Here is a 15,034-nt window from a genome sequence, read left to right as displayed (position 1 = left end):
AATGTGATAAATATATATCACACATATATATAATGGGAATATATATATATATATAATGGAATATATATATAATGGAATATATATACAATGGAATATTATTCAGCCTGAAAAAAGAAAGAAATCCTGCCATTTGTGACAACATGGATGAACATGGAGGGTACTATGCTAAGTAAAATAAACCAGGCAGAGAAAGACAAATACGGCATGGTATCATTTATGTGTGAAATCTAAAACGAACAAACAAACAAAAAAACATAGAAACAGAGAATAAAATGGTGGCTGCCAGGGGCTGAGGAGTGAGGGAAGATGGGGAGAGGTTGGTAGGAAAGAGTATAAACTTTCAGTTATAAAATGAATGTGCTCTTAGGATATAATGTATACCATGGTGACTATAGTTAATAATTATTCTATAGTTGAAATTTGCTAAGACAGTAGAACTTAATGTTCTCATAAGAAAGGGGGGGATATAAAAGGTGATGGAAATGCTAATTAACTAGATTGTAGGAATCCTTTCACAATGTATACATGTATCATAGTATCATATTGTACACTTTAAATATATGACAATTTTGTCGATTATATCAATAAAGAAAAAATAGGTACAGAAGAAAAAACAAGAAAACTTCCCCCCCCCCAAAAGCCTCAAAATGTGAGCTTGCATTTGTGAGAAACCTTGGCCCTACTGGTAGCTTGTGATCCTGGGACAGTCACAGGTTCTCTCAGAGTCTCAGTTTTTCTCATTTTTTTTTTTAAATGATGCTTAAACCATCTGCTCTCCAGTGTCATACATTTCAGATAGTCTGACATTGGTGGAAGTATTTTAGAGAGACTGGCAACCTTTCAGAAGACAGTGAAAGGGAGGCTGTAAGACTCCTTTCCTCAGAGAGACATGGTGGTGTTGAACACAAAAAAAGCCTGAATGGGCATCCCAACACTGCTTACCACTTGGCAAGTTATGAAACCTCTGTAAATCTCTCCAGTTTCTGAAATATAAAGTCGTTGGGCATGGCTTTAGGAAACATGAAGTTCCTAACATACAGGGGGCCATTTAAATTCAAAAAAATTATTAAAAGATCATTTATTTGGCTGCACCATTTCTTAGTTGTGGCAAATGGAATCTAGTTCCCTGAGCATGGATGGAACCTGGAGCCCCTGCATTGGGAGCTCAGGGTCTTAGCCACCGGACCACCAGGGAAGTCCCACAGGGGGCATTTAAATATGGTAGCTATTATTATTTTGACAAGCAATTATTGAATTACACTGAAGAGCTAGCATGTTCAGATTATCAAGCTTTACTTTTGAAGATTGTGTACCAATTCACTTTGATCCCTAAGGAAAAGCTAGAAGAGAATCGAGCTGTCCTAGCAAACCAGACACCCTGATCTTCTTTACTAGATGGCTGATGTTAACTCTGAAAGCTCACACACACCACACTTTGGGGAAATCTGGACAAGGACATCTCTTCCTTTTAGAAATCTCTGCCTAAGTCTCCACCCTCTGTGGCCGCAGGAATTCTAGTGGACTGTTGGGATCTCAAAACATTTTTGTATTCTAAAGAAGATAAGATTATAGTGCAATAATTCCCAATCCCCTTTTTAAAGCACCAGAATCTTATTTTAAAGTTAAAAAAATTTTCAAGAAATTCCATACAATAATAGTTCTACTTTCAGTAGCTTTTGATTGAGAAAATACATGACAAAAAAATCAGCACAACTAAAAAAGATTAGAAGATCCTCTCTCTAACATTTTTTTGAAATAGGTGTTATATGAATGTGATAAAAAATTCACAAGGTACAAAAGGGAATATCATGAAAAGTATTCTTCTTGCACACCATTCCTCCATTGCCCTTCTCCAGAAAAATACTACTGTTTCCATTTCTGCTGTGTCCACTCAAAGGTAATCTAGAATCTACAAATATTTATGTATTTATCTTTTATTAATGTTTTTTCAATTATTTGTCCTTTAAGACCAAATGATAGTATATCTTGCTACTTTTCTTCACCTGTTTCACTTTTCTGCATACTTAACCATGTCATGTTATACTTGAAAATGGATATGTGAGAAGAAAAAGAGAATATGTATTTTTATTCATCACACTGGCATCTAGTATTGCAAAATTTCATTGCATTTTTAATATACAGAAAGTCCTAGTGAGCAATAACTAAATACCACATAGAGAGTCTCAGCTCTGAGATTACTTATACACTGGTATAAGTAAAATATCAATAACATTCAGCATTAATTTTGGCCCTTACTCTACACCAGACATTGTTCTAAGCACTTTACACTTATTATCTCACATAATCCACATCCTTCAAATCCTTCTAATCCCAGTTTAAATGTTATCTCCTCAGAGAAACCTTCCCTTATCCAAGTAGACCTATCCTCTCCCCCTATCCATCATTTCCTATCATCTCATCCTATTTTTTTTTCTCAATCAGGACAGTTACCTATTCACCTGCTTGTTTAGTGTTGTCTCCCCAGATGGAGTAAGAGCTTTGGGAGTGGGGACAGTGTCAGTTCTGTTCACTGCAGTATTTCCACTAACCAGTCCTAGGCTTTGGTGCCTGGCACAGAAGAGACATTCCGCCAGATATTTATTGAATTAAGTACATAATGAGCAAAAAACAATTTGTGAGGCAGACCTCAGTATGATCCCTATGATATGAATAAAGAAGCTAAGCCCTAGAGAGGGAAATAGAGTCAAGCCCAAATTAGTAATGTACAAAATTGGTATGAAACCCAGCACTGCTTGACCCTAGAATGCAAGCTCTTCGCTGGTCTACTCTGACTACTCTGGTCTCAGAAACAGAAGAATGAGTACAATCTTGGCTGTGTGTGATCTTGAGTAATCCCCTTTTCCTCCCTGGGATTCTCTTCCATTGAAAAAAATGAAAGGGTGGAGTTACTAATCTTCCTTATAGCTGTGATGGATGAAAACAGAAAAGGAGACACTGAAGGGGCCAACAAGATGGGCTTGATGCCTTTAAGAGAGCTGAGTTTCCATTCAATAATTCCTACCTTCCTTTCTTCTGAGGATTTGCTGATCTTTATTCTATGCCAGGCACTGTGTTGGGGGCCCCTTTGGCATCCAAAGACTAATAGGATATAGTCCCTGCCATTAAGGTGCTCAGCCTGATGGGTCTAAAGCAGATCTATTAATAGCTGCTTGAAGTACAGTACAGGTCTTTGTCATAACAGTAATATGTACATGGCACTTGGTAACGCAGAAGAGGAAGGGATTAACTTCCTCTTTGTGTGTGTATGGTGGTGGGGATGGTGGTACACACACAGGGAGGGAGGGATGAGGCATACTGATGAGCTGGGCCGTGGAGCTAGAATAGTTTTCCAGGTGGACAAGGCAGAGGTGTGACTTCTTGGATACAAGAGACATCATGTCCAGAAGCACACCCAGAACCAGCACAATGTGCCGAGGATCACTAGGGTAGAGGCTTGGCTCCCAGAGGATTGAGCTGACTGTGAACCCATGAAGAGCCATGCTGGAGAGTTTGGACTTTACTCCTGAGGGCAGTGGCATGACCAAATCATATTTATATTTTATTTTTAGAAGATCACTCTGGCAGTGGTAGGACTGGAGGAGGGTGATGAGGTGAAAGGTGTGGAAAGCAGTTAGAAGGCTGTGGGGTGGTCAGGTAAGAGATGAGGAACACATGCACCTCATGTATTCATACAGTTGCAAAGAACTAGATAAATTGGGTTTTTTTTTTTTTTAAACGTAGGGGCTTTTTAAAAGGTAGGGATTTTTAAAAAGGTAGAGGCAAAGGATTTGAAGGTTGATTGGATGAGGGATAATAAAATGAGACTGAGGGTCTTATTGCGCCAGGTTGGCTGGCCAAGTATAAAATGGTTCCCTTAATAATTACTTGGAATTTGGAGCTGAGTGGGAGAAATAATGATGTTGGCTTTGAGTATGTTAAGTTTGGAATGTCTCTTAGCCAGGAGGAAAAGCTCTAGCTCCCTCCTCCCTTTCCAGAATAGCATTCCCAGCTCAAGTCAGACGTCCTCCATCCTTCAGCTAGTTTCCTGCAGTCCTCAGTCGAGGATGAGATTCTCCAAGACCTTACTGGAATTCCTGAGCTCTGTATCCTTCAAGGACATAAGCTGGGTATTAAAAACTCTCCGGATCCTTAATGATAGAGTGAGAAAGGATCCTTAACTTGCTTTTTAAAATCAGATGCTGGCTTCAGTGGAGCAAACTCTCCTGCCTCTTGTAAGCATCGATCTTTGAGAAAGAAACCATTTCCTGTGGGGTAGCTCTGGCCCTGACCATCTCTGGCTCTCACGTTGGCTCCCAAGAAGCCCCCACCTCCTTAGGGAGCAGCTTTAAGGAAAAAAGAAGAAGAAGAAGAAGGTGATGAGCTTGTGTAGCATGCAGCCTGGTTCTGCCTGACTGCTGGAGAAAGCCCAGAGACTTAGGGGCTAGACCCTCTCTTAACCACCACCCCTGGCTGGGTGGCCCCAACGCCTAGCCAAGACTCCATGTAGCCTCAACTCTTCCCCCAAATGACGGGGCTGGGATCCTCCCCAGCTGACTCGAATCTCCAGCCACTCACCAGGCGGTGGAGGACCAAGCCCGTGGGCTCAATTCGGGACTGGCCCCTAGGGTCCTGCCGGGGCAGGGAATACACAACCCAGGAGGCAGGTCAGTCACCCCGGCCGTGGCTTCTCCCTGGCTCCCACAGCCGAAGTCTAAAGGCAGTGCACACCCTGTGTCCCACACCCACCTTCATAGGACGGTACCAAAATCCGCTACCTCTACTCCGCCCTCTGCTCACGCACTGCCCCCACTGTCGTGCCCATAAATCCCCAAAGCACAGGGTAGCACGATTCCTCCCGCTTCCCTGCGGGGCCTGAAGCTGGGCACTAAAAGCAGTGCAGTCCCAAGCTTCCCCTGCAGAAGCCGCGCTCCCCACTCGGTTCGGGGGTAGAGGGGGCGCGAGAGAGCAAGTGGGAGGACGTCCCATCCTCCGCATCCTCCTCCCGGTCCCGGCGCGCAGGGTGGGAGCGCTGCGCCGCTCCGCGCTGCGCATCTCGGCCCGCTCGCCGCCTGCCCCCCTGCCCTAGCTGGGCCACCTCCCCGGGCCGCCGGTGGAGGGCTACTGGGCGCTAACGTTACGCTGTTTCCGGTTTTCCAGCGGGCTCCGCTTTCCCCTCCCAAGGCGGCGGCGGCGGCGGCGGAGCGGCGGAGCCCCCCAAATGGCCTGGCCAGATGCGGCAGGTTTGCTGCTTAGCGCTGCCGCCGCCGCCGCCGCCAGTGGAGAAGGCTCGGTGCAGCAGCTACAGCGACAGCAGCAGCAGCGAGAGGAGCAGCAGCAGCGGCAGCGGCAGCGGCAGCAGCGGCGAGAGCGGCAAGAGCAGCAGCAGCCACATCAACAGCAGCAGCATCTCTCGTCCCGCTGCGCCCCCAAAGCCGCGGCCGCCGCAACAGCCGCAGCCCCGCAGCCCCGCAGCCCCGAGAGCCGCCGCCCGCTCGCGAGCCGCAGCCGCCGGAGGCATGAGGCGCGACCCGGCCCCCGGCTTCTCTATGCTGCTCTTCGGTGTGTCGCTTGCCTGCTACTCGCCTAGCCTCAAGTCGGTGCAGGACCAGGCGTACAAGGCGCCCGTGGTGGTGGAGGGCAAGGTACAGGGGCTGGCCCCGGCCGGCGGCGGCTCCAGCTCCAACAGCACCCGCGAGCCGCCCGCCTCGGGTCGGGTGGCGCTGGTGAAGGTGCTGGACAAGTGGCCGCTCCGGAGCGGGGGACTGCAGCGCGAGCAGGTGATCAGCGTGGGCTCCTGCGCGCCGCTCGAAAGGAACCAGCGCTACATCTTTTTCCTGGAGCCCACGGAGCAGCCCTTGGTCTTTAAGACAGCCTTTGCCCCTCTCAACACCAACGGCAAAAACCTCAAGAAAGAGGTGGGCAAGATCCTGTGCACTGACTGCGGTGAGTTGCCCCCTCTCTCTGCTGGAGAAAGGGGGGAGGGGCGAGGTGGTGGAAGATGGGGGTGGGGCGGGAGGTATCTGCAGGTGCCCGGGCCTGGCAGCGCCCCGGGCCGCTGGTGAGAGGGAGGGGGGTGGCGGGAGAACGGGTGGTGGGGCCGCCGCTGGGCAGGGCGCTTGGCATGGTGGGTGAGGGGGTTGGTGTTGGGGAGAAGGAAGATTAGGCTCGAAGTGTGCCAGGGCTGGGGGGCGGGGGGACGCGCTGGCCTGTGCCAGCAGGGATCTGCGGCTGATGTATGGCATGTGGGGCTGGAAAGCTGCCATCATAGCCCAGTAGCGGCAGGAAAAACGGAGAGGTCCTCGTGTTGCTGGCCCGAAGCTCAGTGAGTCAGGAGTGACCCTCGGAGGCCTTGCCCGCTCTGCTCCCAAGGGCCTGCCTTGCCCAGGCTGGCAGGGTCTGCAGGAGCAGCTGAGCAGACTCCCAGGCTGTGAAGGCCTCCGCTTACAAGTTCTCCTAGGGAATGATGGCCCCCGCCCCCTCCTTCCTCTCAGGGGCTTCGGCTCAGCTCATCCACACCGCTGGCGCAGGCAGAGTTGGACTTTTTCTGCTGTTTTCTGTCCCCCATGTGGTTCAGGGTTTTGTTTTGTTTTGTTTTTTCCTCCATCGTGATTGCTTGTCTTTGCCGAGCTGGTTGCACAGCCCTCTCTTAACCTCCAGTACTAGTGAGCAGACAGCTCTTTTGGCCGTTTCTGGGAGATCTTCCTAGGTCTGACGGGTGAAATGGAGTAACTTCTGAATGCTGTGAAGTTCAGCTCTGACATCTTACCACGCAGGCTGTGTTGACTGCCTATCTCATCTTCCTGATGTTGGGTGCTGCACAGGAATGCAGGTGATGAGAAACACAACAGTGAAGTCTGTCAATCTGTGCAGCTGGGAATGGAGTCTCCCATGTCAAAAGTCAAAGAAATGTCAGTTTAAGATCTTTTCCTCCTTGTCCCTGAATCCAGTAATTACTTCTCAGGAAGCTATTTCAAACCAAATTGTCGCTGGAGTGGAGTGTTTGGTGTTAGCCTGTCTTGTGCTTATTCATATTGGGATTTCATTTTGTCCCAACTAAGGCTGAATTTGATGTTTGCAGTGTGCGTCTGAGCTGTGCAGTCACTGAACTGTGATAGATACCCTGGTCTGTCATAGAAGCTGGTATATTTACTAGTCTGCCAACTGCTTCTGAATAGTGTAAATAATACTCTGAGTAGCAAAGAATGTGTAACAGCTCGGAGGAAGTTTTGCTGCCCTCATCTTTCTAGATCAATGCCTTTGACTTTTGGAAGCTTCCTTTCTACCGCATATCCCCCACCCCCTCCCTGCCCCTGTCCCTCAGGACACAAATTTTAGTTTGTGGTGGGAATATATCTAGGTATTATGTTAAACTGTGATCACTTTAATCAGAAGAATCTTGCAGTGTCTTAATAAGGAAGAAAGAAACTTTTGGTGATAACAGCAGTTTATCTCTCTGACATTGTTCTAAGGAATATTGTTGACCACTCTTTAATGTTGGTTTTATGCTCTGAGACATTTTATGATAAGTTGAGACCAGTTAAGAATTTCTAATTTTTTATTCTGTTAAGTGATTATTTTTTTCTGAGATTCCTTGGGGGAGCTGTGGAACTGTATTATGCAGCGAGAAATAGATAGTAAAAACATTTATTGAACCTTGTCCAAGGACAGCTTCTGTTTTGGTTTCCAGTGAGTTGCTCCTGAGTGTGCAGTGTGTGCATCACCACCTAATCCCCAGTCTGGTGCACAAAGCCCCAGCGGTCATCACCCCCTGTCATGCTCCTCTGTTCCCCCTTCTTCTTTCAGTTTTACCTTGTTTGTTTTAGTGAGTATTTAATAGCTTAATAGTTGAATGTGGAGATCATGAAAGACCTAGGGGTCAGAAATATAGTCCACTTTTATTGTGATCATCTCGTAAACATAGCATGTGTAATGTAGTTCTCAGGAAGATAAATTTAGGGCTGCAAGCACTGCTAATGAGAATGCCCTCACATCACAGATTATCAAGGGGCAGGAACATGTATGGGAGTAAACATATTAGAATACAAAAATTTTTGCTATGAATTGATGGTAAATAGATACACATCAGTTTGGGGGGGCTTTATCTAAGGGGATTAGGAATTAAAGGACATTTCCTCGAAAAAACTTTTGGAACTGGTGATAATATGACAGAAGAGCATAAACTGCATTTTCTTACTTTCTACAATGTTTTTAAAGAAAACATGCACTAGTAATGGTATATTAAATAAGGAAGCAAATCTTTTTAACTAACCACAACACCTTCCTTGTGTTCAGCAGGAAATAACTAACAAATTCATTTTCTGTTTTCTATGTCTAAAGAAAGCCCTCTGGGCCAAAGGGTCATTGGGAACATTTTCTCCTTGGAGCAGATCTGCCCATTGCAAAATAGGGAAACTGGCACCTGGAAACTGTCATGATGGCCGTTATATTGAGCAACTGTGGTTGCATTGTTACTTTGTTTAGCCAGTTTCAGCTCTGAACTGTCTGGGTTCTGGGAGGTATGGTCCCTAGGGAGATCTTTCAGAAAGCTGTATTTTGGTGGGCCAGGACTTGGGGACAAGATGCCCTATGGAGAGATGAAGGTCTTAATAAGTGGGTAATTTTACCACAACTATGAATGTTGACTTGAAGCCTGTGAAGTCCTCCTGGAATAGCAGTATTTGCTAGAGGCCTTTTTTATAGATCTAATGTGTATCATTCATCTCAAATTACTACCTCTGGTGGTAAAGAGTGGAGTAAAATCTTTGCATTTCTCAGAAGACTATATACATGGATGTGTTTTCTGTGCCTTCTGAGAGAAGGACAGGAAAAAGATTTGAAAAGGACTCTCATGGATTAGAAATTCTGTACTATGCTATACAAGCGTCCTGTTCTGCAAATAGTCCTGCATTTTTAATGATGGTTGCATGTATCTTGGCTTAATCACACCCTTTCTTGTTGCTCTCCTGTATGTATATGGCTTTTAAATTGTTTCATTATTGAATAGATGCAATAAATATATGTATATATATTTAAAGAAAGATCATTCTTCCTTTGGGACTTTCTGATTTGGCTTTTTCTTGCAATGTATAGTGTACTTTGTTGTTAAAGATAGAAAAGGTGTATTCCTGGGTATCTTTATGTTCTTTAGAATACTTTAAATTAATGTGGTACTCAGATTCACATGTTAGAGCAAGGTGGTCCACAAAATTCAGTATAGCAAAAGCAAGTGCATATTTTTAAAATGCTGTTTATTTAAAGAATCTTTTCTTCCCCAGCCAGCAGGAAACCCAGCTGTGCTGCAGCTAGAAGATGGGAAAGTGAAAGTAGATTAGAAACTGACCAGTCCTAGTAGTGAGGAAAGGCTTGGTTATAGATTTAAGGGTAGAATTATCATTATAATGTCATTATTTCTTTCAGTTTCTTAGCCGATCGGGATTCTTGGGGCAGGAACCTTATCTTATCTTTGAGGTCTTTCTCCTAGCTTTCCTTCCCTTCAATGTTTGATACTGCCCCTGGTTTACAGAGGGATTCTCATAAGTGTCTTTTGAATGGATGAAGTCAAGTGAAGTTCAAAAAGTAGTCCTCCAGATTAATACTTTTAAACCAGTCTTATTTCTCCTATCTGTGACACCAAGTCTGGTGCTGGAAAGCTGAGTTTGATGATAAGCCCTTACCTGTCGCTATGGGAACCTTTTTTTTCTGAAGTTGTTATCAACTAGAGTACTTAACCACAATGTGCTTAATCATTATGCTGATTAGTGTTAATGGGATTTGTGGAGAATCTACACCTTGTTGGAGAAGACCCCCCCCCCTTTTTTTAGAGGGCAGTTTATCACCTCCCGAAACTCCCATGTCTGAACAAAAATAACTATCAGCTTGAATTAACAAAAGATCTGGGAGCTAGAGGGGGTGGTATATTAACTAAGTAGGTGACTAACTTCTTATTGGTCCCAGTGCTCTTAACTATCTTTTATTATCTGGGATATTTTAATTTCATTTTCTAATAGCAAACATGTCATTAACTTTTCCCTTATAAGATTGTATATATATTTTGAATATGTAAAACCTTCATATGGCTCAAAATTTAAAAAGCACACAAGAATATACAGTGAACAGTTTCCTTCTTACCCCTGTCCTCAGCTAACCAGATCTTAGGCAATTATTACATATTCTTTAAAAGTGTATTTCCCTAAAAGCAAAATATTTTTCAAAGTAATCTCATATTTTTTCTTAACAGATGGAGAATGTTAATTTTTCCATTAAGTCAATATTATGGTAAATTCTTCCCCAGTAGTATATATATAACTTTTTTTTTAAACCTAATCTAAGATCTCAACCAGTATCCTGCCTTACAAATATAACCCTAGGGTAAGGAATAAAAATACCAACTTATTTTTCAGATACTTTGCCATTAAGAAGTTTTCCATGACAGTGCATTTTGGAGTGAGTCTTAATGGAGATGCTCAAAGGAAGATGCAAATGTTTGTCACTGAGCTTTAGGGCAGCAGCCTTACTCACACAGCAGTTGCTGCTGTTTACACTCTTGGTAGGTCATCTCACAATAGCATCCATGTGGGAAATCACATGATCCCATATATGGGAAGAGAAAACGCCACAGTGCCTGATTGCTTTAATTCTCATTTAGAAGCCAAAGACCTCAGTTGCTGACAAAGAACTTGATTTTGATCATATTTGTGTACAGCTGGTAGGAATCCACAGGGAGTTGGCCACTTGAATACAATTTTGAAGTATGTTTAAGGTAACTGACTTGAATGTAATGTTAAATTTTCAGAGGATCAAAGAATTCCCATTTGGATAAGTAGGGTTAAAGCAAATATGCAAACCTAAACAGTGGGCATTCTTAACCCTCTAAAGCCTATTGGCTTAGTAGCAAATGGCAGTTTTGAACATTCACTTGGAAAAGGAATGATGATCTCAGTATCAGTGAATTTTCCCCTGTGTAGTCTTTGACACTTGTTCTTGGGACTTTCTTTTCAGGATCTGAGGTGCTGTTAGTATAATTTACACCAAAAGTAAAAGGAATTTCCCTTCAAATTTTGAGTTCAGATGGATGTGTGTGAAATGGGGATTTTTGTCTTGTTTCCTGTGAATTAACCCTTCTCACTTACTTATTGGAATATGTACATTGAATTTCAAGAGATGACATAGGGAACTCTTTAGAAAATTGGGACAGTAGATGAATTGAACATTGACAAGTTTGAAAAAATGACTGTCATGTGAAATTCAAGTAGACTCCTTTAAAAACAACAGTACACACGGATGATCTTGGCGAGCAGCGTTTCAAGCAAGCCTGTAGGAACTGAAGCAAACCTAGAGGATGATTAAAAGGCTTTAGTATGACATGAAAGAGGATGTGCTGTACCCAGACCAAGAGCTGGGTACCAGACCAATAAGCTGGGAAGCTTTTGCCAACCTGGGATCAAAAGACAAGAGAGTCACACCGACTGAGAGCTTTTGCTGCTAATCAGCTGTGATGTTCTTGGTGATTATGAAATGGGGTTGAGTTATAAGGAGCCTTCTTGCTCTGGCTAGTTGCTGCTGGCAGAATGTGGCATGCAAGCTCCATTCTACAGTAACATTCCCTTCCTGCTTTGTACATGCAGTGAGATCCAAACAGCCTCTCCAGGGACCTTCTCTGGGACAGAGCCTGTAGCTGTTCCCTGTGCCTCAGCTCAGAACCTGATTGTGCTGCTTGCCTCCTGGGGTGGGGCTGGAGGTGGTTAACATTCCATTTGCCCTTGCAGATGTTTCCAAAGTAGCAGAGGCACAGGTATCCTAGAGTTTCCTTATTCCACTAGCAACACAGACCGCCAAGATGTGACGTTCAGGTTTCTTTTTATTCTCTCTTCTGAAACAGAATCTTTAATGGTTCTCTTTTTCCTTTGTTTCCTGCCTTGTACTTAGGACTTTGGCTTCCCCACCTCCTATCCTCCCTCGTGTGTTTGTATAGACTGAGGATCTGTCTTTGTCCTTTAGGCTAGTATGTTTTACTTGGTCTTGATCTTGATGTTGGTCCAACTAACAGAAGCCAAGCTGAACTAACATTATTTAGGATCGAATGAGAGTAAGGTTACCACATGGCTAAATACCTGGTCCAGCCCATGGGAAAGTCAGGACATCATTAATTTGTGACAGTGATGTAATTTGGTATCCTAGAGGTTATATTATTACTAAAAGAGCTTCCTTTCCTTTCTATCTCTCAAGTGTTTGCTTCAACAAGTATTGGAATGTGTGCTCTGTGTAAAGAACTAGGTACTTTAGGGGAGCTGCATCAGACACAGTCCCTGTCACCAAGGAGCTTATAATCTAAAAGTACAAAGATGTAGCAGTAATTCAATCTAGCATATGATAAATGCCATAAGATATACCAATGTAGTGCTTTTGGAAGGAGGGCAAGAGTCATAAAAGAAAGATCTGATTAGAGGATTAAAGTTTCTTTGAAAAGTAGTTTAAGATGGGATTTTAAGAGTCAAACAGATGAGGTGGAGGTGGTTTATGGATGGATATGAACTGATTGATTACATCAATTCCTATAAACAGAATAGCATTCTCAGTAGCAGAGGGGCATGTTTGTAGTATACAAAATAACCAGGAAGAAAGGGACAAATGGGCAAAGGATCTAGAGAGGTAAATTAGGATGATATTTCCACCCACCTTGAGTGCTAGACTGATGAGTTTATTTATAATTATGAAAGTAGTACTTGAAGGCTTAGGTTAAAAGCTCAGTAATATGTTGTAGTTTTCAGATAATGAGTCTTTTACATATTTTGTTAAATTTATTCCTTAGTGCTTCATGTTTTCTGGATGCTTTTGTAAATAGCATTTTTGTTTGATTTTGTTTTCCACTTATTCATTGCTAGCATATAGAAAAACAATTTTAAAAATATTGACTTTGTATCCTGTGACCTTAATAAATTCACTTATTCATTTGAATAACCCTTTTTTTTTAAGGGGGGGTAGATTTACTAAGGATTTTTTTCTATGTACGTGACTATATTGTCAGTGAAAAAAATAGACAGTTTTGCTTTTTCCTTTCTAATCTGTTTGCCTTTATTTCTTTTTCTTGCCTTATTCCACTGGCTAGAACTGCCGAGTATAATGTTGAATAAGTGTAATGAAAATGAAGATCCTTGTCCTATTCTTTGGGGGGAAAACATTTATAGACTTTCACTATTAAGTATGATGTTAGCTGAAGGTTTTTCATAGATGCTCTTCTTTTAAAAAAAAAAAGTCTGCTAAATACAGTGTACTGACTAAGAGTTTGTGCTCTATAGCCAAGGGAACCTGAGTTCAGAAACCGTCTTCTACATTTTGTGACTGGGTGATGTTGGGCATATTACATTATGTATCTTAGTTTTCTATAAATGGTGATAGTGATTGCTCATAATAGGACTGCTATGAGTATTAAATGAGATAATGCATGTAAAATAATTAATACAGCACTTGCTCAATAAGTGTTATTAACAAAATCTTCTTAACTTAGACCAATGTGAGCAACTAGTAAGTGAAAATACTAAGTTCTGGAGGACTGGAGGCAGACAAGGGGAGAAATTTTTAGTGACAACTGTATTATGTCTGTGGTCTCATTGTAGGGAGGCCCATGAGAGTCCAGGATATAAATGCTGGTCCTATGGAGGTCCCAAGTAGGCTACAAATTTTAATGTGTCCACGGGTCTATGTAGTCAATTTTTTGAGAAACCTGTGTATAGAAACTGCTTTTCTCTGTTTCACCAATGGGAGGACTAAGACTCAAACTCCAAAATGACCCTTTCAAAACTTCATCATGCTTGTGGGGTCAACCAAAGGTTCACATTCAGGAGTCCTGCCAGGCTGCTCTTTTACTTCAGCAGGTCATATCTTACATTGTATTGTTGTTAGGAGGAGTTGCCGAGTCCCTGGAAAATGGCTGAAAGCATCCTTTTTTTCTTTCAAAGAAAGCAGGTCTCTGATTCATCCTGCTTTGATTTGGGGGTTTCCAGAGTTGGGGATGGGTTCACACTGAATCATTCATGCTCTTTCTTTCCTTGTTTCTACACTGGGCTGGGCTGGGTCTGGTGGCTCTCTTGGGTCAGAAGGATACAGGTGTGGGCATGTAACGGGTGGCATTTGGGGAGCTTGTGGGGTTTAATTTTAATTAATTAATTGATGTATGGCACCCATTGGAACCCATTGGAAGTATGAAGCTTTGCTCCTTAAATGTTTTAGAACAAAGACTCTGCTTTGGGTTCTTCCTCTAAATATCTGTTGGATATTATTACTCCTCAGATCCTAGACTGGCCATACGTTCTTGACCTCAAGAAGTATTGTTTTTTCTTATTCTTGAACTTTTAGTATTTATGGCCTGTATCACTTATATGACACATCATTTAATGCCATGGACTGCTAATTATCTTGCTATGGGTCAGTGTCTTAGCTCCTTCTCCTGATAATAAGATCTTTGGGGCCTGAAACTTAAGATATGGTTTTGTAAATATTTGATTACTGGCTATTGCTAAGTAAGGGAGCAGTTAGACCTTTGCTTTAGATCACAAATCACTTTGTCCTAGACAGATTTTGAGATTCCTCAAATGTCAGCTCAGGCTCAGGGACTAGACTAACTATAGAAAACGTCTTCAGGCGTTTGGATCAAAGGCAGAATTTTGCTGCTCTATTATGTTTCAGGGTTTTGTTTTGTTTTTCCCTTGATAGTCCATAGTTTCTTCATTTTCTTGTGAGTAATTCTCTGTTTGTGAGTTTTAGAATTATCTCTAGATGGTTTTCCTCATACATGTCAGTATTTTTGCTTGTGTTTCCTTCCTGTCTTTTAGTTAGTTTGCATTCTGCAAAATTCTTCAGTTTTACTTGCCATGTGAGCTTTTTGGATATTCCCTCTCCTGGTCTCTCACTGGAATGGCCAATTGGATTCTGTTACTCTGGCTGGTTCATGCTTCAGGCTGAACACCTTAAAGAAGTAAGAGGCATCTTACTGTAGTAAACTGAGATTGCAAATTGGGAGTGGTTGTACCTCTTTGCC

General features: G+C 42.9%; 1 protein-coding gene across 3 annotated transcripts in view; it reads left to right on the top strand.

Annotated features, from left to right (window-relative positions):
* Positions 1-4,846: 4,846 nt before the first annotated feature.
* The window catches only part of NRG2 (neuregulin 2), a 188,408-nt gene continuing 178,220 nt past the window's right edge, over positions 4,847-15,034 (top strand). For all 3 annotated transcript variants that reach the window (XM_070465469.1, XM_070465467.1, XM_070465468.1), the window contains exon 1: positions 4,847-5,943. In XM_070465469.1, coding sequence (XP_070321570.1) covers positions 5,232-5,943 — 712 coding nt within the window. In that variant the 5' untranslated portion in view covers positions 4,847-5,231. The remainder of the gene's footprint in view (positions 5,944-15,034) is intronic.

The sequence above is a fragment of the Odocoileus virginianus genome, chromosome 3 (assembly GCF_023699985.2).
Source record: "Odocoileus virginianus isolate 20LAN1187 ecotype Illinois chromosome 3, Ovbor_1.2, whole genome shotgun sequence".
Taxonomy (NCBI): Eukaryota; Metazoa; Chordata; class Mammalia; order Artiodactyla; family Cervidae; genus Odocoileus; species Odocoileus virginianus.
The sequence above is the reverse complement of the archived record's forward strand: the minus strand, read 5'-3'. Positions and strand labels throughout refer to the sequence as shown.